Genomic DNA, 27,538 nt, shown 5'->3' with positions numbered 1-27,538 from the left:
CTGTTTGTATTTTGGGGTCTCTTCCCTATAGCAGCTCAGTTTGTTTCCTAACATATCCTTTTTCTGGTAATAATCATTTTCCCTTGGAGAACCAATTCTCACTCTAGGGATTTCTCACACCTAGGAGCAGTACTGTCTTCCAACAGATATTAGTAAATTTCTGAGGGCTTTTTGATTGTCAAAATGTCTTGGGAAGGGAGTGCTGCCTGCATTTATCAGGGTGGAGGGATGGTTCAAGAATGATACACATTCTGCAGCGTGTGAAAGGGCCCTGCCTAACAAAGAAATGTGTCTCCTAAAATACCGAGAATGTTCTTGAAAAGCATTGCAGATCTAGTCTTTCTGGTTTAGGTGGGGCAGACTCACCTCTCAGCGCCAAGGGTGAACACGTGACTCACTTCCAGGCAAAGAGAGCATTCCACACCTCTCCCCACACTCTGACTGGTTCAAAGATGAGCATGTGACTAAGTCTGACCAATCAGAGTACTCCACCCTTCTGGTCACAGGCACTGGTTTAGGGATAGACATGTGACCCAACTCCAACCAATGAGATTAGGTCCTGGGACTGTTGGCCCTACTGGGGAGGCTCCCTATTTCCACTGAGGTTTCTATACTGGCCCAGGGTTGTCGGCAACCATTGTGCGTCACTGGATGAGAGGGAAAAGGTGGTGTCGTGTCAACAGAGGGAGGAGTTGGGTTATACATGGGAGAGGCTGAAGTTAAAGATGGTCAAGGGATGATGCTCAGGGATGGAGGTGAGAGGAAATCAATGCGGGGGTGCATAAAAGGAAGTGGCAGAGAAGAGGGGGTCATAGCCCCGACCAGGGCTCTGGCAGGGGTGGTAAGGACAGGCACTTACACAAGAGGGTCTGAGGCAAAAGCGGAGAAACAGACACTCACCTTGTGACCTCAGGTCCCCCGATTCTCTCAGGTTCGTCTGTGACCCTACAGGAAGGGTGGGGGGATGAGTGTCTAATTTGGACATAAAGGGCCCCCCTCCCTCAATCCACTGCCTCCAGGACGCGGGTAGCCCTTGCCTCAGCCCTGCTTCCTCCCTGAGGGCTGGAGCTGGGCTGGGAGTCAGGATTTGATCTCCCTCTCCATCCCCAGAAAGGGAGCCCATTCGGAAATGGTTAGTGCAGGTTGGAGGAAAGATACTGAAGAATTTGGAAGACAAAAGAGAGGCGAGGTGGATAGAGACACGCCTACATACAGGAGACAGACAGACACACAAACCCCTCCTTCAGCCTGTGCTCAAATGACACCTCCCTAGCGAGGCCTGCTCCATTTAAACTGTACCCTTCCTTCCCCATACCCTGACAGGCACATCACCACCACCACCACCCCACCCCATTCCCTGCTCTATTTTTCTCCTTAGTACTTGCCACACCTGATGGTCTATATATTTTATTTATTGTTTACTGTCTGGGTCCCCTAGTAGAATGCCCTGGGCAGGGATTTTCTCCCTCTCGTTCACTTTACTCTGGGCTCACGATGGTGCAAAGCACACAGTAGACACTCAAAGAATAAAAATGATAGAAAACATTTATAAAGTATTTTCCAGGGCAACATTCAAAGCTCAGTCGATTTACCACCTCACTTAGTCTGCACAACAACCCTCTGAGGAAGATACTGTCATTACTATCTCCATTTTAGGGAAAAGGAAAGTGAGGCCCAGAGAGGTTGAGTTATTTGCTTAAGGTCTCTCAGAAGAGCTCAGGGTCTGAACCCTGAGTCTGGCTCCAGAGGCCAGACTATTGTTTATTATCTGAGTAAATGAACGACCAGAGCCCACATACAGACCCCCTACCCAACTCACAGCGCCCCCTCCCGCCAGGCCCGCACACGGGTCAGACATGCAGACAGGAAGGCAGAGCCAGTGAGAGCAGAGGTGGAGGGGACTTACTGATTTTGGATCCCTGGGGCAGAGAGGCGCCCGAAACGCAGCGGTTAGAGTTCTGCCGTTTAGAGGGATCGAGGGTAACCCTGTAGTGTGAGGAGGGAGGTGAAGAGTGATGGAGCAAGAGGAAGTGGAGACGGAGATGTCAGGGCACAGGAGGCAGAGTAGAGCAGAAGACAGGTTAGGTCCCATCAGCCCCCCACCCCTCTCCCTGACCCCCGTGTCCCGTGGGGCTCACCTTCGGGTCAGTTTGGAGGTCAGCTTGGTGAAGAGGTTGGTGCTGGGGCGGGGCCGCCCAGTGGGCAGGGGCGTGGCTTCGTGGGCCAGTGTGGGGGAGGCCGGGGGCCCATTCTGCACGCCCCCACCTCCCCCGCCCCCTGCCCGCCTGTCTCGGACCTGGCCACCGTGGAAGGTGCTGCGGATGGTGGAGCCGCGTGCCAGGCGGCTCCGCTCCCCTGATGGGGGAGCCAGGCTGTGACTGGAGGGGGAGGCGGGGGGCACCCGTGGGGTACCCGAGCTGTGGGCAGAGAGGTACAAGTTAGGGTGGAGCTTTGAGGCAGGCCAGAGTCCTCAGTCCCTCTGATTCCTCACTGGTCTGTCCTGAGATCAGAAACCTCTGCCAAGCTAGAACTCAGAGACAGGGCTGCGGTGCAGAGTTGTGCGGGTTGTGCCCTATACACCCTTAGCATTATTTGACAGACTCTTCTCACCTCCTAAATCATTCTTCCTTCAAACCATCCTTTCTTCAAGCTCTGTCCCCTCCAAACCATCCCCTATCCCAACTCTCCTCTCTCCAAACTTGGCAACTGAATAGATTCAGATATACTTTTAAATGAATCCCCTGCTATTTGCCATCCAAACCTCAGGAACCACATCAATTGTGCAAACACTTTGCTATCTGAACTTTCATTATTCAAACGTGGGAGAGGAATAGATATGAACATCAAGGAAACTTACATTCATTATGAAAATTTTCAACGGGTAAAAATAAAGAGGAAGGAACCCTCTCTAATTCTCAAGATTCTGTGTAGGCAGGGGTGGCTCTATTATCCTAGGACCTTCCTCAGGCCCTCTGACCCTCTCAGTCCTCACAGCAGAAGCCAGACCTCCAGCTAATATCCTTCTAGGGACCCCAAGACCAGCCAGATCTCAAAGAGGGAGCCCTGATTGGCAGATACCATTACCTCTCACCCAGAATCCATACACAACGTTTTACTCTTAGTAACCAAACCCCTTAAGAGTATAAACATTGCACATGGCCACCCAGCCAAAGACTACAAGTCCCAGCTTCCTTTGCAGCTAGGGATGGTCATATATATGACCATGTTCTGGCCAATAGGATGTAAGCAGAAGTGCTTTGGCCCATTTCTGGGTCCTGTCTTTGAACAGAAAAGCAGTTTGCACTCCACTGTCTTTCCACCCTTTTGCTGGTTGGGAAACGGTGGGAACTGGTGCAGTAGCCTCAGATCTAGAGCTGCAGTCTCATGTTAAGATTGGTCCTGAATCCTTGGAGGACCCTGCCTCCTACTTCTGGATCACAGAGGACTAAGCCTCCACCTCACCTACTGTGCCTTACGGTCTCTTCACTCCTGAACCTATAACCTAACATTATGCTATCTTTTGGCCAGGACTTGGAGGCCCTATATTATAGTGATTAAAAGTACAGATTCTGGAGTCAGTCTGGAATCTTTGCTTCTTGACTTACCAGCTGTGTGGCTTTGGACAAGTTACTTAACCTATCTGTGCCTCATTCCCTCAGCTGTAAAATGGAGACACCAGGATCGATCTCATATAATTGTTAGAGGCATTCAACCGGCTAACATACACAGGCCCGGCCTACAGCTACTGCTTGATAAATGTTGGCTATTATTATTTTTATTTAATAACCCCCAAATAAGTTCTGACTCACTGAATGCCTACTGTGTCTCAGACCCTGTGTGAGGTACAGGACACACCTATCTCCACCAGATCCCTCTAATGCAGAGGACATCAGCTCCATCTCACACAGGAGGAAACGGAGGCTCAGACACCTGCCACTGGTCATCTTGCTTGTGGAGTGCAGAGGCGAGATTCGGAACTCAGAGCTGAATCACTGCCTCCAAACACTTCCCCCTGCCCCCACCAAAGAGTGACACCTGCATCCCTTTATTGGGTGTTTCCCAGAGTGCACCTAGGAGTCACGCCCTCTAGTCCTGATGGGTGGGAGTCTCATGATCCTGAAGCCCACCCCACGCTGGGACTTGAACTGTGATGTGAACCAATTCATTCCCTTTATATGCTCCGGCCAGCCTGCTCTAGTTTCCCTCACTTGCCAGCTGAAGGAGCCTGAACCAACTTAAGCAAGTAAGTTTGAAATCCCGCCAACTAGAGGATGTTGAAGCTGTGACATTCTAGGGCTTCTCTCCAACTCTAAAAATGGATCATTCAAAAAAAATGAACTCAGGTTCCCCAGGCTCGTGGGCAGAGAGGGGGGCAGACTGCTTTGCTGGTGCTGATGACTAATTAATTAAGGGGGAGGATTTTTCAGGGGGGTCTGGGACAGGGAGGACATGGATAGATTCTGCCGAAGGAACGGCACACATGCAGACTCCCCCGTCCCCACACCATCCCTCCCCACAACGTCTAACATCTTAGATCAGGGGGCCCTGCTCACCTATACCCCATCTCTCCTTCCCTGTTGCTGCCCTCCCTTCATACCTGTTTTCTTTGCCATTTGGCAACAAGGATGGGCGCTCAGCCCCCGGGCGTTCTGTGCAAACGTAGGTGTTTCTGCGGGTCATCATGCTGGGAGGGAGGTTGTTCTGTAGGAGATAAAGCCAGGAGGAGAGTGAGGGGGCAAAGGGACCCTCCTTAATCCCTTTTACCCTCTCTGGCCTACCTCACTAGGAATGAGGCAGGGGCCTGTGTGTGAACCAAAAGTGAGTAGGTGATGGTTTACTTTGGCTAAAGACATGAAAGGTCAGTGGGTCATGCCAGCAGTGCAGGCTGAGAGTCATGGGGGGCCTTGGAGCTGGGAGGAGAGAAGGTCACGGAAAGTTCCCAGGGGGCAGCCTCGCCCACCTCCAGCCATGTCAAACTTTTAAAAACATACTTATTCAGGCCACGTTGAGAGGCACGTGGCATCTCAGTTCCCGAACCAGGGATTGAACCCAGGCCCCCTGCGTGGGAAGGTGGAGTGATGACTGCTGGACTGCCAGGGAAGTCGCATCTCTCTTCCTAAAGCCTTTGCACAGGCTGTCTCTTCTGCTTGGGTCTTCCTCCTACCTGTCCCTCTGACTCACTCCTGGGGATCTCTCAGGTGTCAGGTCAACATATCCCCACCCTGGGCCCTGGCTGAGTCAGCTACCTTCTCTGCGCTCCCAGCTACAGCCTAGTATTGTATTGGCCACACTGCTTTGTACTGACCACCTCTGTTCATACATACATCTCCACCCTGCACTGCACTGAGCTGAGGACAGACACAGCGTATCAGGATTTTGTTGCCTCATAAAATGTGCTGGGAAGTGATCCTTTTTCCCTCTGGAAGTCTGCCTAAGATAGGTATTATTCCTTCTCTCATGTTTGGAAGACTTCCACCAGTTTAGAGCCATCTGGGTCTGGAGTTTTCTTTATGGGGAAGTGTTGAGACTGTTCAGGTTTTCTACTTCTTCTCGGGTCAGTTTTGGTGTGTTTCTAAAAGACATTTGTCTGTTTTGTCTAAACTGTCAAATTTATTGGCATAAAGTAGTTCCTAATACCATCTTTCTTTTTACGTCACAATGAAGCTCTCCTTTTCACTTCCGATACTGGTAATTTGTGCTTGCTATCTTCTTTTTAAAAATTGAAGTATAGTTGATTTACAATGTTGTGTGTTTTTTTTCTTAATTAGTCTTGGTAGGGGTCCACTGACTTCATTAATCTTTTCAAAGAATCAGCTTCTGGCGTGTTGATTTTCTCTCGTGTGCATCTGTTTTCTCCTGTATTGATTTCTTCTCTTTATTATTTCCTTCCTTCTATTTTTTGGGGGAGGGGGTAATTTGCTGTCCTTTTTTAGTGTCTTCAAAGTGTGGATATATTTCAACAACAGCTTTCATTCACTGAGTGCTTACTGAGCCAGGCACTGTGTGAGGATGGCACAAGATCCTCCCCAAACCCAAGCTCTGTGATAAGCTCATTTCACAGGGTGGCACAGTGAAGCTCAGAGAGGGGAAGCCACCTGCTCGAGGCGACACAGCTCATCAGTGTAATTCAAACGTGGGTCTATGCGGCTTCCGCGTCCGGACCACCTCCCTGTAACTTGCTTCCACCTCTGTCTCCTGAGGTTGAGGATGTTTTGGTTCCCTCGGCTTGTATTATAGCATTCTAGGGAGCTGCAGAAGCAAGTAAGCCAAGTGCTACATTCCCCAGAAACTCTTCGGCAGCCCAGGTTCTAGGTATGAATGGGATCTGGAAACCTCTGCTCTTGTGGAGATTTGGAAGGTGGAAATGGGGTGGCAGCCACGTTCCTGCCCCCTCTGACTTCTGCTCACACAGGCAAGACTGGGATGAGGGTCTCTGCTTCAGCAGGGCACCAGGGCCGGTTCTCGAGACCTCTGGGTAGCAAGAGGCTCTCCTGGTGGAGGATGACGTTTCTGAGTCTTGCATCGTAGCCCTGACTGTATGTTCTTAAACTCGGCAGAGCTCGCGGGGGCCTCAGAGGCGGGGGCTCCCTTGGCGGGTCAGCTCTGCCGTGGTGATGTGTCTTTCTTATGGGTCTGGTCCAGTGCCTGCTCCTCCAGCCCTCCCTACAACTGTGTAAGCACCACAGCTAATTCTCCATATTAAATCCTTCAAGTTGAAAGCACAGGGAATTTCTTTTTGAATCCTAACATACACTAGAATCGATTACAAGCTCAGGCAGAGAGCGCACTCATGTGTGTCGAGTGAAGGAGTGAATGGATATAACAGAGCCCTGTGCAGTGGTCTGCGGAACAGGAGGGATGGGAAATGACGGAGCGCGAGAAATGTGACCCAGGTCACTGACAGGCTGGGCCACAGGCAGGGGCAGCCCGGGTGCCACCGCCCCAGCACCCCCCAACTCACAGGGGTGCTCGTGCTGTCCTTCCGCCGCTCTGGGATCTCTGCCTTGTTGGGGTTGTGGGCGCTGCTGACCATGGGGCTGGAGGGGGGCAGCCCTCGGCTCCCGCTGCCCGCAGCACTGCAGCTCGCCTTCCGGCCTGGCAGGCGTTCCTCCTTCAGCTCCGCCTCCCCCGTGCTGGTTGGGCTGCGCTTGGGGTGCAGGGGTGCGGGGGACGGGCCACCTGGTAGAGGGAGGGGACAGTTTTGTGCAGAAAAAGCAAAAATCTGCTCTGGGTGATCCTGACAACCTCAGAATTCCTCGCACAGGCTACTCTGACAATGTCTAAGTGACACATACTCACGGACTCAGAGGCTCCACATAAATGACACAACACTTGAGCAGGTTATTCACTGAATCCTACTCCTTTTTTCTTTTTTTCAGGCCAAAAGATTGGGAACAGCCTCAACACCCCTTAATATGGGAATAACTGAATAAGTCAAGATATTGCCACCCAATGGAATACTATGCAACTATAAAAAATGTTCCCATACAGAAAGACCTCCAAGATAGACGGTGATGTAGAAAGGGCAAGGCTAGGTATGAGGTCTACAGTGGGCTACCATGTGTAAAAATGAGGAGAGAGTACATACCTATCTATATCTATTTATCTGTACTTGTTTATAATGAATGTTGCCCAAAGACTATCCCTTCTATTAAAAGGGAGATTATCTTTATGGTATATTAATATATTAATATTGTATTTATACATCTTTATGCATTTTCGTATCTTTTTCCTTCTTTTCATGTCTGTCTCTTTATATATTTATATATGAATAAAACTTCTCCAAAAGAGTTCATATAAAACCAGTAACAGCGGCTGTTTCCAGATGGGACTTGGGGGCTGGGAGAAACGTGTAGGACAAAGATGTTTTTACTGTCTACGCTTTCTGAACTGAGTTTTGAAGGATGTGATTATTAATTTCAAAAACAAAACAAATTTGGTCCCTTAGAACATCTTCAAAATTTATGGTTTTAGAACCCAGGGGTTAAGGGTGTTCTAGAACTTCAGAGTTGGAACTTCTGTGTGTTAAAATTCAGAAAACTTAAATGCTCAAAAGCCCCAGAACCATAGCAAGCTCTACAGTGACACCCGGGGCACCCATCGACCATCCTTCATCCCGTGAACCCTGGAACCCAGGAGGTCTCCATGGGGATTATTTTGAAAGGTTAACATGTCCTAATCATAGGTTGTTGGAATCACAAGCTTCTCAGGGCCTTTCTGGGCCAATCTCACTACTGTATAGGTGGGGAAAAGGAAACCCAGGGAAGGGGAATGGTTTGACCGTCCAGGATACTCCCTGCTCAAGACTAAGCTTCCCTGACTTCCCTGTACTAGTGTCTGTCCCAGAGTAAGGAACTTCACCCCCAGGAGAAGTAGGGATGCAAAAATAATAGAAAGTTGGAAATCACCTTGGCAGTTATTTAACTATTAAACAGAGTTACCATATGACCCAGCGATTCCACCCTTAGGTACACACCCAAGAGAAATGAAAACAAAGACCCACACAGAGAGTTACTCACAACAGCCAAAGGTGAAAACCCAAATGACCCCCCACTGGTGATACATAAACAAAATATGGCATATCCACGTGATGGAATATTATTTGGCAATAAAAAAGTGGAGTTTTGATATATGCTATGTATGGATGAATCTTGAAAACATGCTTAGTGAAAGAAGGTAGTCACAAAAGGCCATGGATTGCATGATTCTAATTATAAGAAAGGTCCAGAATAGGGAAATCTATAGAGACAGTAGATAAGTAGTTGTCAGAGGGGGGGGCGCTAGGGTGGATGGGAGATTCGAAGTAGATGGCTAAGGGTTGTAGAGTCTCTTTCCAGGGTACTGACCATGTTCTAAAGTGGACTGTGGTGAAGGATGCACACATCAGTGAACGTACTAATGCCACTTAATTGTATATTTTAAATTCGTGAACTGCATAGTATGTGAATTATTTCTCAATAAAGCTGTTAAAAAATATAGTGAAGATGATTAAGATGAGGGTATAGGTAGAGACTTCTTGCAAGTTCCCATGTCTCATTTATGGTGGCAGTGGTCGTGGGTCTATTTTCTGCAGGAAATGAGATATCTGTTAGTTGAAGAATGTCGGATGCAAGCAGGTGTCTCCCCAGCCCCTTCCCACTAGTAAGTTTGGAAGAGAGGCAAGAGGGCAGGCTTTCAGCAGCATTTTTGTACGTGTCCTCCTGTGTCCCAGTTAAGTGGATTAATCCCGACTGGACCCTGATATCAAGTGGATCAAAGGGATTTCAGTTACTATTGAGCTGGCCTCTAAAACTGAGTTGTAAGAAGTTAAGAGACTGGAAAAGGTAAGGCAGGATATGAAAAAAAGAAAGGAAGAACCAGATGAACAAAGAAGAAGCAAGTCACAGAGTGTCTGTTCTAGGGTTGGCTGCTTTTCCAGTTTCTAATCCCTTCCTGAGCCTGGCTGCCTCCACATTCCATGCAATGTCCCTGCAGCTTTATAAGATGTTTCTCCCTTCATTGCAGTTGGTTCGAGCCGGTTTCTGCTGCTTGCCAGTCAGAGAACCCTGACATAATGCAGGTCTGCGGCCTTGGGCCGGGACAGAACGTCCAAGTGTTGGGGCAGTACTCACAGAAGTCGCTATGCCTGCGCTGGCGGTGGTAGGTGGAGGAGGAACTCCGCTGCCCTTTGCTGTGGCTGGTGCCTTTGCTGGAGCTTGTTCCATTGGTGGTGTCGCTGGGCGCCCGCACCCGTGCCAAGGCCAGCCCCGGGGCACCCCGGTCCCCACCCTCCTGCAGGAAGATGACAGACGAGGAACCTCAGCCCCTTCCCCTCTGTCCCAGAGGTCTCCCTCCACCCCGGGTATCGCGCAGCCCGAATGTCCCTGACGCCTTCTGACCTCAGTCTTCCTGCCCAGCAGGAGGTAGGTGGCAGTCACTTCGTTGTACTTCTGGCTGGTCAAGGCCTCTTTGATTTCTTCCCGCGTGTAGCCCATACCCACCATCACCTCTGGGAGAGGGGGATGGAGAGGAGGTTCAGTCTCCCCAGATCCTTCCCTTCCACTCTTTTCTGCATCACACAGTAATGTCTACACTTTGGCCTGTCCAGTAATCATTCCCCCTTCTGCCAGCAGCACCCTGATTTGCCTTGGAAGAATATTTTTTCTCTGCTCAGATCCCCCAGCTGACTCCTGCCTGCTCCAAACCCCAGGGGCAGGCATATTACTCAGGTGTGACCAATCAGAGTGTTCCATCCCCAAGGCCACACTGATTGGTTCAGGGTGGGCATATGAACCACTTCTGGCCAATAAGAGTGTTCCATTCCCAAGGTCAAACTGACTGCTTCAGGGGTAGCCAATGGGTCCCACCCTACAGCTTCCATTGGAACATTAGGAAAGTAGCTTTTCTTCCCATTGAGGTGTCAGGCCACTAGGACATGCTGTTGTCAGTTTGCTCCTGCAGGGAGAGCTGCCTGGGAAAGAAGTCACCACCGAGAAGACTCCTAACAACTGTCTCTGAGCACCTGGATCCAGCTGTGCCTGAAAGCTGACATATCATGGCCTTTTCAGTTATGTGAATGAAATAACATCACTATTAGGTTAAACTACATGAAATTGCTTATACTGATCATTTCTGAGCTATGAAAATGGTGACTTCATATGGATCAACCAATTATTATTTTCTGGTTGAAGCCAAGAATGGCTAAGGTTTTCTGCTACCTGTCCAGTAATCATTCCCCCTTCTGCCAGCAGCACCCTGATTTTCCTTGAACTGCGAAGGAACTGTGAAGTCCTGATTAATACAGCCAGATCTGATGGTGGCTTCAACTTCATCAGCTGCAGAGTGAGGGTTTCCTAGATGGCTCCTAAGGGGCTCTTCCAAGGCTAATGCTTTAGGGCCAAGTGTTCAAGGGCTCTGGGCTGAAGGGACTGGGCCTGAAGGGGTGGTGAGTGAGGCAGGTGCCAAGGTGGGAGTTTTTCTCAAGCGTGCAGATGACTGATGCCTTTGTCCAAACTCTTCCGGAAGTCACCTGTGAGTTCTTGTGTGTTAATCGTCAAAGCTTGGAGAAGGAAATGGCAACCCACTCCAGTAATCTTGCCTGGAAAATCCCATGGACTGAGAAGCCTGGTAGGCTACAGTCCATGGGGTCGCAAAGAGTCGGACACGACTGAGCGACTTTCCTCGCTAAGACAACAGAACTTATCACATGTCTATTATGACACAAAAGCACTTGTTTCATGCCCAGTGTAACTGCTTTATATAAACTCATTCATTTACTATTCATAACAAACCTATAGGACAGGTTCTATGATTATCTCATTTTATAGACAAGGAAACAGAGGCACAGAGAGGGGAAGCCACTGGCCCAGGGTCACACAGCTAGAAAGGAGCAGGGCAGGGACCAGAGCCCAGACTTCTCTGCTGGCCCCAGGTGCCTTGCAAACTTCTCTGACGCACTAACCCAAGGGGTAGGTGCTGGGAAGTCCCCACTCCCGGGTCTGCGGCCCACGACCCTCACCGATTCGCTTGGTGTCCCCAAAGTCCTCCTCGGGCTCTGTGTATGGCTTCAACTCCTCACCCTCATAGCCGATGTTGATCCATTTGTCTTTCATGATTTGCTGCAGGAATTGGGAGCGGGACACGGAAGGGGAAAGAAAGAGATGTCAGAAGACACTGGGACAAAAACATAGCTCCCAAGTAGGGCTCCCGCTCTGCCTCGCCCCCCACCTCCAAGGCCCAACACCCCAGAATCGAGGCCATCCTAAGAGCTAGCACCTCCTCTCCCAACCCCCAGCCCCCATCTGGAGCCTGCCGAAGCCACCCTTCCTCCTCCGCGTCATCTGGGCCCCCAGCACCCTGTAATCATCCTAGGAGCTCATTAGCTAATTACTGGCATGTCGGGGAGTAGGCGAGGCTGTTGCGGGGGGGCGATGGTATCAGGATGAGTCTAGGAGCCTTTTCCTGGGCTGCCCATCTCCCCTCACCTTCCAGTGGTGGATTGGACAGGGGAGAGGAACCGTGTCAGGCAAGAGGGCTTCAGTGGAAGGGGTGTGGGGCTGGGGACTGAGCTCACCTCGAGAGTACAGCGTTTAGCTGGGTTCAGCACCAAAAATCTCCGCAGGATGCTCTCACAGTCTGTTGACATGTAGAAAGGGACCCGGTACTTCCCTCTGAGGACTCGCTCCCGCAGCTCCTGGGGGGACGGGGTTACTGGGGGAGGGGTCCACCCCACCTCCCCAACCATCTCACACACAAACACACACACACACATACACACACACACTTTCTCTTCCTCTTTCTCAATCCCCCGACAGAAGTGACAGGGCCCCTAAGTCCTAGCCCTGATGTGATGGGAAAAACCCTACCACTTTCTCTTGACCTCAGTTCCCATCTGTAAAATGGGAACACTGTTACAGATGCAGAAGTTTTCAAACAGGTTTTTTTTTTTTTAAAAAAAACCAACAATATAACTTTTCACTTTGAGGAAACCTTACAGAGTGTGTGCGTTCTATGAGCCAGATAAGAGGGGAGGTGGGCCAGTGAGTTGGCCTCTGGGGCCTCAGTTTCCATATCTGTAAACAGGGACCATAGTGCTCACTTTCCAGGCCAGGGTAGGAGTGAGTTTAGAGAAGTGAGTGCCTAGTACGAGTCAGGCCCAGAGCAAGTGCTTTTTAAATACTAGGTTTAGGGAACTTCTCCCGTTAAGAAGCTGCTTTTCAATGCAGGAGATGCAGGTTTAATCCCTGGTGTGGAAAACTAAGATCCCACGTGTCACAGGGCAACTAAGCCCACTTGTCGCAACTAGAGAGCCTGTCCGCTGCAACAACTGAGCCTGCACTGTCTAGAGTCTGCTCTGCAACGAGAGAAGCCCATGTGCCACAACGAAGACCCGGCGCAGTCAAAAATAAAAGCAAAAGGAAAGACTAGGTTTACAAAGGGGACAAGAGAGAGGCATCCTGCCCGCGCCCCACACCTGTCTTTCCAAAAAGCTATGAGGCCCTGGCAGTCTCCAAGAATGAACATCGATTTACATGCTGCCTCCTTTTTTTTAAGGGCTTGTTAGGAGGGCCCTGCCAAGGCTACAGAAGAAAAAAATAAATGCCACGCTCCATGGCACGGCAGACCAGGGGAAGCCCCTACCATCCTGACCAAAGAACTGGGAGAGAGAGAAAATGGAGCGGGAGGTGAAGGGAGGAAGGGGTGTCTCTGGGTGGAGCCCTGTGCCAGGGCCTGGGCTGGGAGTTCCCTCCGGGTACCTTCTCCTAACAGGGCAGGATGAGGCCTGGGCCTGGGGAGCCTCCGACACTGCACAGTATCACAGCCCGGAGGGTTATGAGTATTCTATAGTGATAAGTATTGCTTTCAGAGCCCTCATCATGAGCCAGCTGCGTTCTAAGCACTTCACACGTATGACATCTATGCTCACAAAGAATGCTGTGGAGCAGGGTCATGACGCCCATTTTCCAGATGAGGAACCAGGCTCAGAGAGGTTAAGTCACTTGCTCTGGGTTTGTGCAGCCAGAAAGTGGCAGGGCCAGGGTTCAAAGCCAGGCAATCAGGCCCTGGAACCTGTGCTGTGTAACCACTGCTCCACACTGCCTCTGTCGTGTGATGCTGCAAAGTAATCAAAGGGACATTGAACCCTCCACCAGGGCAGCTCCCAGGGGTGACACTCTGGCCTGATGCCAAGTCCTGGTGAAGGGCCTCACACACCCAGTCTGGCTTTAAGTGTCCCCACAAGGAGAAGTTCAGAAAGAGACTTGTTCAAGGTCACTCAGCAAAGAAATGACAGAGCAGAGATGGCTCCCAGCCACACACCCAGCAAGGCCTGGGGTGCCTGGCGGGGAAACCAGGCCAGCAGGAAGCGACAAGAGCCTGGGGCGGGTGAGATGCCGGCCTGGCCCTTCGGGAAGATCTTCTGATTTCACGCTTGGGGCTCAGAAAGATTGTTATCTGACCTCATCAAGTCCTCACATCGCTACTATGAGGCTGGTACTTTAGGGTTCTCACTGAACAGAGGGGGAGACTGAGGCTCGAAGGGGTTGGCTGACTGGCTGACGCCACAGTGACAAGGGGCCCCTCCAACTCATCACTCAGGGCTCTGCTGTCCTGTCCTTGGCAATGACCTCCCCGATCCCCTGACTGCTCCAAACGGCCACTTTGAGCAGGCCTGAGCAGTCCTGCCGGAATTTTGTAATTCCCACCCGAAATGCACCACCTGGATCCAATCAGGAGGAAACACTGGGCAACCCAGACCACGGGAGGCTCTTTCTGCAAGATGACTGGCCTGAACTCATCGCTGCCGGCTGAGGAAGACAAAGAACCGCCGAGGAGCTGTTCCGGATGAAAGGAGAATAAAGAGACAGGACAGCCGAGCGCAATGAGGGTGCCCGAGGGGACGCTGGGGCAGGAGAAGAAAAGAGCTGCCAACGATATTCTTGGGATGGCTGATGAAACCCGAGCGCAGGCCATGGGTCAGAGCTGGGGACTGCACCCACTCTGGACTTCCTGAGCGTGATCGTGGACGGCAAATGCCCCATCTCAGGGGATCCTGGCTGTACGCAACCTTCAGGCAGGGAAGGGATGTGGTGTCTACAACCGACTCCCATGTGTTCCATCAGGAACTGCAACGGCAGTGACAGCTCGGGCGTATGCAGACACATACACACAGCACACGTGGCCGCGGGCTGGCAATCAGAGCATCTCCCGAAAAGGACCACTGTCCTCTGTTCTAGTCTGACAACGTCTCTGTTGATCAGCATGTTTCAGAATAAAAAATTCAAAGGGAAAAAAAAAAAAAGAAACCACCCAACACTACAACTCACCCCACGCTTCCCACCCCCTTCTATAGAACTGGCCAGCATCTAATGTGCTATATATTTTGCTTATTATTTTATTTTCTGCCTGGCTCTGTTGCAAGAATGTCAGCATGAGATAAGGATGTTTTTTTGTATGTGTGCACCATTCAATGGTTTTTTAGTATTTTCACTGAGCTGTTGCAATCATCACTCAAATCCGTTTTAGAACATTTTCACTACCCCCAGGAGAAACCCTGTCATCCAGCTCCCCCCGCCTCCCTGTCTTAGGCAACCACTGATCTGCACTCGGTCTCTGTGATTTGTCTGTTCTGGACACTTCATAGGCGTGGAATCTACCACGGGGGCCTCCAGTGACTGGCTTCTCCCACTCAGCCTGTTTCCAGGGATCGCCCGGGGAGCTGCACGTCTCCTCTGTTCACCCCACGTCTGCAAAACTTAAAATAGAGCCCGACTCGTGGACGGTAAACAATAACTATATAAGGAGTGGACGGGTGAGTGAGCAGGATTTGAATCCAAGCTCGCCAGCTGCGAGCCCACTCCCGACCCCCGTCTTGCCTCGAGAACTCTGCCCCGCCCCTCCGGGCCTCTGCAGGGGAGGGATATGGGGGATGGGGGCTGTGGAGGCCGGAGACACCCTCCCCAAGGGAGTCAGAGCCCCTGTGCCAGCCCCACCCAGCACCTTGAGGTTGTGCCCGTCGAAGGGCAGGGAGCCGCTGACGAGTGTGTACAGGATGACGCCGAGGCTCCAGATGTCCACCTCTGGCCCGTCGTACTTCTTGCCCTGGAACAGCTCCGGGGCGGCGTACGGGGGGCTCCCGCAAAAGGTGTCCAGCTTCGAGCCCAGCGTGAACTCATTGCTGAAGCCAAAGTCGGCAATCTTGATGTTGGCCTCGGCGTCCAGCAGGAGGTTCTCGGCCTGCCAGGCAAGGAGAGGGCAGAGGGCGGATGTGCGCGGCGCCAGAGCCAGCCAACCTGAAGCGGCCGCGGCCTCGTCCCTTCTTTCCGTGTGACCTCGGGCAGTGACTTTACTTCTCTGGGCCTAGTTTCCTCATCCATATGATAGTGATAACCAGGGTCCCCACCTCACAGGGATGTGTGAGAATTATGTGAGTCAATCTGCGCAAAAGGCCTCAGACAATATCTCACGCCCGGTGAGTGCTATGTAACGTGCTTCCCTGGTGGTTCAGCCGTAAAGAACCCGCCTGCCAATGCAGGAGACATGGGTTCCATCCCTGATCCAGGAAGATCCCCTGGAGAAGGAAATGGCACCTTGCTACAGCATTCTTGGCTGGGAAATCCCCTGGACAGAGGAGTCCGGCGGGTTACGGTCCATGGGGTCACAAAGAGTCGGACCCGGCTGAGCGACTAAATTACAATAAGCACTGTAAGATTAATGTCAGCTCTTATTCTCGCACGTGGCCTGCAGGGCTGAATGTCCTCAGGCAATCCCCTGCCCATCTTGGAGTCTCACTTCACCAAACAGAAAAAAAATGAGGATGGACTGCTCAACACTTATAAAAATGAAAATCATTTCATATAAAACTTATTATGCACCCACTATGCACTGGGCTTTTAGACTATCCTTTATAAAAGTAGCTACATAACGCGGGGCTAAAGTACAGATTCTGGAAGCACCCTAGCTTTGAATCCCAGCTCTACCACTCACTCGCTGTGTGACTTTGGGTGGATTACCAGCCCTCTCTGTGCCTTGGTTGCTGATGTGTAAACTGAAGGTCATTACAGCACCGGCCTCACAGGCGGTTTTGGGGTTCACTGAAAAGTGCTCATCACAGCACATGGGGCAGAGTCAGCACCCAATAAATACTTCACATGCTATGTATAGGCTTTTGTCTATTTTTGGTGGCAGGAGTTTGTGTATTTGCCATTTCATAGGCGAGGAAACGAGGCTCAGGGAGGCTACCTCATGCCTCCCTGAGAGCATGAACGTAGCAGAGCTGGAACCCAGAAGAGGCCTGCCATCTCCATAGCCCGAGCGTGGAAGGAGCCGCCAGCATCCCTCTTCCTCTCGTGTGCTGACTACACTTAACACAAAAAAAACCTACCCTTCAGAATGCTGCCAGCGCCCGACCCCTGACAACCTCCGTCCTTCCCCAACCCAGCGTGTGGGGCTTCCTCCTGGTCTCCCTCCTTCCTGGTGGTGCATTTCGGTACCACCCTTCCGCACCTCTGACCTGACAAAGGGACAGAACCTGTACAGACACACACCAAACCTCAATCTAGGGGCACCTCCATCTTGCTCAGGGGTGACACTCCCTGTGGTGGCGTCTGAGGCTCCAGAGTCCTGCCCACCCTCACGTCTGGGTTGCTTCTCCTCGCAGGTCCCCTGGGTGCACTAACCAGATCCCCAAGTCCCCTTTTAGCCACTTCCAGGACCCTCCACCAGGGGGCGCGCCTCCCCCAGGCTGTTGGCAATGGCTCACTCACACCCCTGCAGGGCAAACTCGTGCCTCTGAGGAGCTTCCTCAGTGGGCTGTGTGGGGATTTCAGAAGCACACAGGCAGTGTTTCGAACTTCTACAGCAGTTTGACAGAATTTTGTTTGTTTGTTTTTACTGTAATAATAATCATCTTAAAATCAGGCTTGCATTTTATTTTTTCTTCTATTTTTTTGGTTTCCCTGGGTGGCATACAGAGTTCTTAGTTCCCTGACCAAGGATTGAACCTGTGCCCCCTGTGGTGGAAGCGTGGAGTTCTAACCACTGGACTACCAGGGACGTTCCTTGGGCTTGTACTTTATACATCTCTTTTTCCTTTAACTTTTATTATACTTTACCCAAGCCCCTGTCCACAATGGCTTGGGAGCTGAAACCACTCAAACCAACCCAGTATTCTGCGGTAGAAACCCTAAGAAGCAGTTCCTCAAGTACTTAGCCCAGGGCCTGGGACACAGTGGATGCTCAACAAATCATCATCAGGACAACGGATGACCTGATTCAGACCGGATACATGTTTCCTGAGAAAGGAGGTTCTCTTGGGTGGGAGGTGTGTGGCAGGGGCCCTGGGACACACAGCCCAGCCCGGTGGTGGGGCGGAGCAGGGCAGGCCCTGCAGTCTCCCGTCCCCACCAGGCACTCGCCCTCCTCCCAAGTTCAAAGATGCCTGTGACTCTGATGCCCTGGAGGCTGCGGGACTCTGGGGCTCTGGGATCTCAATTCTCGAAGCTTCCTGAATGTTCTAAAGTCTCTGGAGACTCTGAGAGTGATGTTCCAGTGACCTTGCCCGGGACGCATGTAACTGCCCGAGGCCGTTCGGGGACACTTTGTTTCTTTCCCCTTTGTTCACTCCTCCTGCCCCCGCCCCACCTGCTCCCCGCTTTGGCTGGCCTTGTTTTTGCCACAGAAGCCTGGGGACAAGTCCAGGGGTTCTGGATGCGGAGGAAAGGAAGGGAGATGTGGCGGAGGGTGCGGGGCGCCCGGGGGACTGCAGCAGGTGTCAGCGGGCTGAGCCGGGGGGCTCACCTTCAGGTCCCTGTGGACAATATTTTTCTGGTGACAGTAGTGCACGGCCGACACAATCTGCAGGGGAGGGGAGAAAAGCGGAGGTTGGTTACTTGTGACCTCTCAGCCTCCCACAGAGACCCCAGGAACCTACCCACGACCGAGCTCTGGACTCCAGGCCTCCCCAAACACAGGCCGTGATGCTGGGTCCCCCCCAAGCCCCAACTCTGCCCACTCCCCACCCAGTCACAGCAGGAAATGAAGACGGCGCTGCCCCGACACACGCCTCCACCCAGAGGAGGAGCCGCCCTCGTGGCAGGGGCATCAGCACCAAGGCCACAGGACCGGCCCCTCCTGACTTTCATGCCGAGAAACACACAAGAGCATCATACACCCAAACACAGACAGGCAGCCCCAACACACCAGGGCTTACGCCCTGCGCACCCAGCATAGCTGCGTCCAACAGCTGGACACTCCCGGATCAACATTCTTGTTCAGGTCTCTTCACCCACCAAACCCTCTTCCATACCTAGGCATCCGCACTGCCACGCACCTGGACATCCACACACCTCCTTATCCACCTGCACATCCTGGCGCCATATACCCTCTGGTCCATCAGCCTATATGCCCACCCTTGGGCTCCCTTGCACCTGTTTATATACCTGAGCATCCTCACTGCCACAGAGCTGAAGTCACACGCCCTCTTACCCACACGCCTGGGCACCCATATATATTGTGCCCTCTTACAAACTTAAACCCACACTTGGGGTTCCCTCACCCATACACCCCAGCTACCATTTCCACTTTTACCCAAAGAGCTACACACCTATACACCTGGACACCCACACTCCCTTACTCACACACCTCAGCACCCTGGTACCTGGGTGCCCTCTTAGGCACACTCCTATATACTGGGCACACCTTCACACTCACACATCGGACACTGGCCTACCTGGGCACCTTCAGGCTTGGTCCTCTCACCCACCCAGCTAGGCAGCTGCACCCCTCCATCTGACTAGCCTCACACCTGGGCCTCTGCATGCCCATGGCCACCCAACTGTCCACCTTCACCCCCACCCCAACTTAAGCCACACCCCCAGGTCCTTCAACAGCCCAGACTCACAATCAGACCCTCATCCCTGGAGACTGGGCGCCCCTCTCAGCCCCGCCCACAGCCATGACCCTGACCTGTCGGAACTTGGCTCGAGCCTCCTTCTCCTTCATGCGGCCGTGCGACACGAGGTAGTCAAACACTTCTCCTGCAGGGCAGAGGCCGAGTGTGTCAGGTGGGGCATGTGGTGGGGGGGCAGCACAGAGAGCAGGACGGGGAGGGGAGGGGCCTCACCAGCACTTGCATATTCCATCACCAGGTACAGTGTCTTCTCTGTCTCAATCACCTCGAAGAGCTTCACTGCAATGGCCAGGGGGTGGCGGTAGAGGGGTTAGGCGAGAAGAGACTCCTCACCCTCCACCTGCACTCAGTAACTGCGCATGTGCTGGCCAAGACCCCCCATTACTCAAGAACAGTCAATGGCTCCCTATTGATGGCAAGATTTTTCCAAACTCCCTGACCCCACCTGACCACTGTCTCCACTTCCTCACAAGAACGTCAGCTCTGTGAGGCTGGGGATATGTACCTGTTTTCTTCACTGCTGGGCCCCAGAGTCTGGCGCCTGAGCAGCCACTCAGGGAATACTTACTGAGTACATGAACAGACGGATAAATAAATGCTGCGGCCACATTCAGGCCAGGCCATATCCTGCTTCTCTGGTACAGACCTCACTCTCTCGGCTCTGACTAATGATAATGACAATGACAATGGATACTGCTGATGACAATAATCAGAGCGGCTCCCACAGCTTAGCTCCGAACTAAGTGTTCTGAATGCATGATCTTATCCAGTCCTCACAATGACCTTGAAGTAATAAGCCCTCTTATCACCCCCCACTCCAGAGGAGGACACTGAGGCTCAGAGAGGTTGAGTGACTCACCCAAGGTCACACAGCCAGGAAGCAGGGATAGAAAACAGGTCTTTCTAACTACTGTAACAGCCAGTTCTCTCTTCCCCCGACTCTCTTTTCCCAAGTGCCCTGGTTGGTATCCACTGAGCCCACTCCCTTCCCCTCCTCACCGATGTTGGGGTGGTTTAGGCCCTTCATGATACGGACTTCTCGGAACAGCTGGAAGAAAGGAAAAGAAGAGAAAGATGAGGGTGGGGGGTTTCAAGGACCCTCTCCCCTACCTTTCCCCCGCCTTGCTCCCTCCCCTTGGGTCTCACCTTTTGCAGGCTGCTGGGGTTCAGCTGGGTTTTGTCGATGATCTTGATGGCGACCTGGAGATGGAAGAAAGGGGGAAAGGTCAAGGTACCACAGGCCCTCAAGCTGGGAAAGGGTCCCTCATCCAGACACCCCGGTATGTCCTTCCTTTGTCCCCTTTCAGAAACAGCGCTCTACCCGGGCCATTCTTAGTGGATGGGGGCTGGAACCGCAAGGCCTTTGCACACGCTGTTCTCACCATGCCCAGTGCTACTCTTACTTCTGCAGGGAAATATCCCCTATTCCATCATGGGGTCTGGTTGGGGCTGCTCCAGGGGCCTGTCCAGAGTGAGGGTGACCAAGCCCCTGAGGGGGCCCCTTTGTGAGGGCATCTCAGACCATTCACACTGTGGAACAAGAAATAATAACCAGAGCTCACATTTACCAAGTAGTCACATGAGCCAGGCCCTGGTCTATGTGTTTTACAAATGAGAACCCCCTGGCATGTGGGATCTTAGTCCCATAAGCAGAGATTCAACCTGCACCCCTTGCATCAGAAGCACAGACTCAACCACTGGATCACCAGGAAAGTCCCTAAATGAGAACTCTTTGAATCCCCCCAATAACCCCATGAGATTATCCTCATTTTCACAAATGGGGAAACTGAGGCACACAGCTGTTCCATAATGTGGCCAAGGTTATACAGCTGGGAAGTCTGTGGGCTGGGGTTTGAACTTATGCGGCTTGACAGAATCAACCTTTTACACACTTAAAATCTATAGCTAGTTTTGAAAAAGTTTTGGGATGGTCATCATTGGGGAAAAATCAAAATGTTATTGAAGCCTCTTTATACTTATCTTGCAGTTTAGCTAAGTTTTTATTTTGAATTACACATTAGGGTACAGCACTTCAAAAGTCTTAATCCAGCTTAGGTCTTTGATTTTTCTCAAAGAGTTTTGGGGTTACCCTTAGTCACCCCAGATCCACTGGATAACAGAACTCTTTCCCTGGGAGGCTCTGTTCCCTAAGAAACCCCTGGAGTCACGTTCAAAACCCACGTGAGGGGAATCATGCACTTTTTGTGGGGGAAGAGGGTCTCTAAGCTTCCTTTATATTTTCACAAATGGGTTTTTGATCTCGACAAGCACTTTTTATGCCAGTATTGAGATGATCATATGGTTTCTGTCCTTGAATCTGTGCATGTGGCAAAGTACATGAATAAATTGTCAATTTGAAAAGAATTGTGCATTCCTCAAATAAACCCAGCTTTGTCACCAAGCAGCTTTCTTTAACTGATATGTCAGAGTCTATCTGCTAACATTTTGTCGAAGATTTCTGTACCTATATTCACACGTAAGATGGGCCTACGATTTTATGTCTTACCCGGTTTCACTGTCACTGTTGAACAAGCACATAAAATCTGGCAGCGGAACCTCTTTCTCTAGTCTCTGGAAGTACTGGCATAAAACTGGAATGTCTGGTACAATTTGCCCATAAAACCACGGGGGCCTGGTATCTTTTGTGTGTGTGGCATAGACAATGTGAGAGCAGGAGAAACTGCTCCTGTCGCTTCTCTAAAATTGAAAGAGGTGTAGAGGGGTCATAAACACACCCACTCTCTTTTATCCCTTACAGTGGCAACCCACTCCAGTACTCTTGCCTGGAAAATCCCATGGATGGAGGAGCCTGGTAGGATGCAGTCCATGGGGTCGCTAGAAGTCGGACACGACTGAGCGACTTCACTTTCATGCACTGGAGAAGGAAATGGCAACCCACTCCAGTGTTCTTGCCTGGAGAATCCCAGGGACGGGGGAGCCTGGTGGGCTGCCGTCTATGGGGTCGTACAGAGTCGGACACGACTGAAGTGACTTAGCAGCAGCAGCAGCAAGTGTGACTTACACGACTGAAGTGACTTAGCAGCAGCAGCAGCAAGTGTGACTTACAGACTCCTCTCCATTTCTGCAACATTGTTGCCACACTCAGTGTGTATACGCCCACCTTAGAAGGCCAGGTGGGGAGGGTGCCTAAACATGAATAAACCTCTCGCATTCTCAATCAAGATCACTGGAAGACTCCATTGAACCAAAGTCCACCATTAAACCAGGGAGGTGGCCTAGGTGTAGGGGCTTCCCAGGTGACACTAGGGGTAGAGAACCCGCCTGCCAATGTGGGAGATATAAGAGACCTGGGTTCGATCTCTGGGTGGGGAAGATCCCCTGGACGAGGACATGGCAACCCACTCCAGTGTTCTCGCCTGTAGAATCCCATGGACAGAGAAGCCTGGCGGGCCACAGTCCACGGGGTTGTAAAGAGCTGGACATGACTGAAGCGAGTGAGCACACACGCACAGCCTAGGTTTAGGCACAAAAGCCACATGACTTTGAAGAGACCCCGCATGTGGCTTGCCTGTGATCTGACTGAGACGGTCCCACAATTCCAGGGACGCCTGACACTAGCTCTCTTCTTCTACTTGGGTTGTTCTGGAACAAAAATCGGAGATGTTCTGAGAGTCAGAGATTTACCTGTGGTCACAAAGCCAAGTGAGGGCCAAGCCTGACCTCCTCCCACCAAGCACCAGGGCTGCAGGATTCTGCCCCCAGCCCCGCCCCTCCCCTCACTCACCTCCCGGCCAGTAAGGATGTGGCGGGCCAGCTTGACTTTGGCAAAGTTGCCTTTCCCGATGGTCCTCAGCAGGCGGTAGTTGCCTACGTGGGGCTGCTCCTCGGGACAGGAGGCGATGGAGTTCCGGCAGCGGGCGCCCAGGGAGCGGCTGGACCAGGATGGGCCCTTGTCTGAGGAGCGGCCACTGCCCAGGGTGCCATGCTGAGTGGGGGAGATGGAACGTGAGTGGCGGGCAGCGCCTGTCCAACCCGCCAGAGTGCTCGGGCAGCTAACTCCAGCCATGGCCACCGCCCTCTCAAGGCCCTTTGCAAAACCATGCAGGACAGAGGCCTCTGGTTCCCCTACCCTTCTCTCCAAAAAGACGTCTCCAAGAACAAAGATGCTGGGGCCCCCCAACTCTTAGGAACCTGAGACCCCAGACATCAGCTGTCTTCTTCTTTCCCCTTCCCTGTGATCAGGCTACCCCTGCCTCAACGTCCTTTCCTAGTTACTGGGACCTCCATCAGCTCCAAGATACTTGACTTTTAACGCTGCAGTCCTCAACCCCCATGTCTGAACTCAGCCCTCTACCCCAACTCTCACTGCTCCCAACTTTTCATCTTCTCTATCTCTGTCCCCACCCAGCCCCTCAATTCCATGGCAAACCCACGTATCAACATTTCACTCCCAGGTTCCTGCTCCTAATGTTTCCTTCTGATCCTTACTGCCCCCAGTTCTACTCCAAACACCGTAACCAACCGTCTTTCATTCCACCCAGATACTGTAGGCCACACTGCTAACCCTCCTCTGGCAGGAAACTTTGTTGCCTCCTCGATCAGTCCCCCAAACCCACCACTGCCCTGTGGAACCCCGCAGCTCCATCGGCGCCTGGACTGCGGTCTCCCACGCCACACCACAATCTGTCCCTGACGTCCTGTCCCTGCCGTCCTGTCCCTCCTGGGCCTCTCCCCCTGCAGGTCACCTGTCTGCTCCTGGCTGCCCTGCCCTCATTGTGAGCCCCAGGGACTGTGCCTCCCTTTCAGAGCTGGGGCCCAGGGTGCAGGAGACAAGAGGCCCCAGCCAAGACAGCTCAGCTCAGACCCTATGCTGTCCCTGAGCCCTTCCCAGGGCTGGGGGATGGGACTCAGGAGGACAGAGAACTGAGGAAGAGAGAAGGTGAAATATGCAACAAAGAGGAGGGCCCAGGGCAGCTCCTTGCAGGGACTCTGCCAGGCCACTTAACAGTGATGAGGACCAACATCTAATGAGCACTGGTCATTAAGGCACCATCATCCCCATTTTACAGGTAGGGAAACTGAGGCTCAGGGCTTCCTGGGTGGCTCAGATGGTAAAGAAACTGCCTGCAATGCAGAAGGCCTGAGTTCAATCCCTTGGTTGGAAAGATCCCTTGGAGAAGGGAACGGCTACTCATTCCAGTATTCTTGTCTGGAGATTTCTGGGACAGAAGAGCCTGAAGGGCTACTTATAGTCCATGGGGTCACAAAGAGTCGGACACGACTGAATGACTAACACTTTCACTTTCAACTGAGATTCACAGCTGGGACCTGAACCCAGACCGTGCACCCCAGAGTTATGTCTTCCCCTTCGCCACACCATGCTGCCTCATGCTCCTGTCATTTTTGTGAAGTTGCCTTTACTATGGGCCAAATCCTGGGTTTCAGTGCACCTCATCTGCATTTAATCCCCACAGCAGCCCACTGAGGGTGGCACCAGCAGCCCCGTATTCCAGAGGAGAAACTGAGGCTTGTGGTGAGATGCTGCCTCGTCAAGGTCACACGGTTCATTCATAAAAGACAGGGAGGCAGTGTGCCCCATGAGGGGCAGAAAGGCAGCCGCAGTGCTGGAGCTCTTAGCCGCGTGCCTGTGGCCCACTGTGCCATCACCCTGGCCTCCAAGGGGGTCCCGACTACGATCTGCACTCCCTACACGGGGACCCCAGGGCTGAGGCACGGGCAGCACCTTGCCCAAGGTCACAGGGCAGAAGGAGCAGAGTGCCTAGGATTTGAACCCGGCTCTGCACACTCCTGAGCCCCCAGCTCTTTCCCACATCCCCCGCTGGGCCTCCTCCCAGGGGAAGGTGGGAAGGGAGTTGGAGATCCTGGCAGATAACGGCTCTGATTCTCACCCAGATAAGGGCTTGGAGAAGAATCCCCATTAGGTGGCACCAGGGGAGCCAACTGGGGCTGGGCTGGCATTCCGCTGGTGGCTGAGGGACCCCTGCAAGGGGCCGCTGGGGCAGTGGGTGATAAAGCCCCCCAGGGGCTGGGGGCGGGAGCGAAAATTGGCCAGCACCACCAGCTGGCCCGGCTCCCTCCTGACCGGCTGGCGCCCCAACACTGAGCCTGTTGCTAGGGAACCTCCAGAGGCTGGGTGGTAGGGGGCCTGGAACTTGGACATGACCCCACATGCCTGTCGTCATGTAGGTGGTGTCATGTCCAGGTGGCAAAGGAGAGGGGTATGACCTCAGATTCCAGGAGAGAGGTGACCCTCTGCCAGGACTGACAAGCAGGTCTTACAGACTAGAGTTGGGAGGAGAGGGGAGAATTAACCATCCCCAAATTTCCCCACACATCTGAACAAGAGGAGGAGGAAGTGCTTGTATGAGCCCTGTTTGCTGGATGAGGAAACTGAGGTTCAGAGAGGTGAGGTCACTTGCCTGAGGTCACACAGCTAGGGAGGGACAGGAACTCGATGTGAACTTATGCCTCTCTGGATAACCAAAGCCATTAACAGCAACAACAATAATAGCAACTACAACAGGTCTGGCCCTATGCATCTTACTCACATAATCTCATTGGCCCCTTTTACAACTTCCCTAACAGGGAGGTGCTACCACTGATCCCATTTAGAGGTGAAGAAACTGAGGCTCCAAGCAGGGAATGGGCCTGCAAGCCCGCACAGCAACCAATGACAGCCCTGCACTGAGGAGGCACTGCTGTCTGACTTGCACCCACGGTCACAGCAGCTGCAAACACGTGTAGAGCGCGTCCTGTGTGCCAGGCTTTGCCCCTATCATCTCGACTAATCTGAGGAATTCAAGTGATCACCCCCATTTTGCAGGGCAGGAAACTGAGGCTCAGAAGGCAAGAACCAGCTATCTGAGGTCACACGGCAAAGCGGCTAGCAGAGCCAGGCCTGTGGGCTCCCTGTCATAGCCTGGGGTGACTGGGGGAGCGGTGGTTCTCATTGGAGACTCCAAATCAGAGTCTGCCCCGGAGCATGATGTCCGGTGGCGGCAGTGGGGATGGTGATGAGGGAAAGAGTTTTCTGAGACAGGGTCCTGCGAGACGAAGGGACAGAAACAAAATTCTCTGGTGGGCATCGAGGGTGAGGGTGGCTGGGGATTGGCAGGGAGCTGGCAGAACACCTTGGGGGGAAAGGGATGAAGAACCCAGATGGGGAAAAGTCTGGCATTGTTTGGTGGGAGAGTCTTCAGAAGCGCTGAGACTAATCAGAAATCAGGGAAATGAGGAATAGGGGGATCTCCCTGGGGTTGTCGGGCTGTGGTGTAGGGGCAGGGGGACCTGGGAATAGTGGGAGGGGTCCAAGCCATGGGACAGTGGAAGTCAGCAGCCAAGGATACCTGAGCCAGGGGCCTGGGTCTTGAGGAAGCTCCTAGAAGTTAAAGAAGAGGGTTTCCAGGAGCAGTCCCTGGAACCAGAGAGAGGTCCCAGGGCCTGAAGTCCTGGGGAAGGGGCTTCCTGGTCAAGCGGTGGATCCAAGGAACAAAGGCTGAGCCTGGTGGGAGGTCAGGGGCCTAGGAACCTGGGGAGAAAGCTTCCAGCGGACAGACCCCAAGAGAAGAGGGCTTAGAGCAGGGCAAGACCAGAAGCTTCAAGCCCAGGAGTCTTCTGGAAGAAAGATCTGGGGCCAGGCCTTGAGAGCTGGGGAAGGGCTCTGACACTGAGGAAGGGGCTCCTCTGGGAGGCCAGACCCCCTGGCAAGGAAGAGGGAGGCCCTGGGTGCAGCAGAAGGGATGGGGGCCTGGAGCTCTAAGGGGTGAGGTAGTATCCTGTCAGGAGGGGGGTCACAGGGTTGGGGGCTTGAAGAGGGGGCTTGCCTGAAGTAGAGGAGTTGATACAGGAAGGATGAGGCCTGGAGTCAGACTGGTTCAGGGCCTAGAAATCTGAGACTGAGCTGGGGGGGCCTGGAAGTTGGAAGCCAAGGTTTCCTGGGAGAGGAAGAGACCAGAGAGGGTCCGGGGTGGGGGGTGGCGGGTGGAATCTGTGGGGATGGGAAGTGCTGAGGATCCAGAGACAGGGCTGCTTGGAAGATGGGGACCAGGCCTTGGAAGTGGAGAGACCTTGAACAAGCTAGAAAGGGCCCTCGGCCCAGGAAAGGTGGAACTGGCTTCCTGTGAGGGGGTGCCCAAGAGAGCTGGGAGCATTCCGGAGGGCCGTAAAGCT

The 27,538-nt window shown here is 52.6% G+C and overlaps 1 protein-coding gene across 2 annotated transcripts in view; it reads right to left on the bottom strand.

Moving 5' to 3' along the window:
* MARK4 (microtubule affinity regulating kinase 4) overlaps positions 1-27,538 on the bottom strand; it is a 29,716-nt gene that overhangs the window by 1,597 nt on the left and 581 nt on the right. Inside the window, exons 2-17 of one of the 2 annotated variants that reach the window (XM_068993337.1) lie at positions 23,133-23,333; positions 20,534-20,587; positions 20,387-20,435; positions 19,601-19,666; positions 19,444-19,514; positions 18,277-18,333; positions 15,478-15,714; positions 12,053-12,172; positions 11,498-11,597; positions 9,879-9,988; positions 9,612-9,771; positions 6,962-7,179; positions 4,598-4,701; positions 2,139-2,417; positions 1,907-1,986; positions 901-945 (exon numbers count right to left, since the gene is read on the bottom strand). In XM_068993337.1, the coding sequence (XP_068849438.1) occupies positions 901-945; positions 1,907-1,986; positions 2,139-2,417; positions 4,598-4,701; positions 6,962-7,179; positions 9,612-9,771; positions 9,879-9,988; positions 11,498-11,597; positions 12,053-12,172; positions 15,478-15,714; positions 18,277-18,333; positions 19,444-19,514; positions 19,601-19,666; positions 20,387-20,435; positions 20,534-20,587; positions 23,133-23,333 (1,951 nt within the window). The remainder of the gene's footprint in view (positions 1-900; positions 946-1,906; positions 1,987-2,138; positions 2,418-4,597; positions 4,702-6,961; positions 7,180-9,611; positions 9,772-9,878; positions 9,989-11,497; positions 11,598-12,052; positions 12,173-15,477; positions 15,715-18,276; positions 18,334-19,443; positions 19,515-19,600; positions 19,667-20,386; positions 20,436-20,533; positions 20,588-23,132; positions 23,334-27,538) is intronic. The other variant, XM_068993336.1, reaches the window with a different exon arrangement.

This window comes from Capricornis sumatraensis, chromosome 20 (genome assembly GCF_032405125.1).
Source record: "Capricornis sumatraensis isolate serow.1 chromosome 20, serow.2, whole genome shotgun sequence".
Lineage (NCBI taxonomy): Eukaryota > Metazoa > Chordata > Mammalia > Artiodactyla > Bovidae > Capricornis > Capricornis sumatraensis.
The sequence above is the reverse complement of the archived record's forward strand: the minus strand, read 5'-3'. Positions and strand labels throughout refer to the sequence as shown.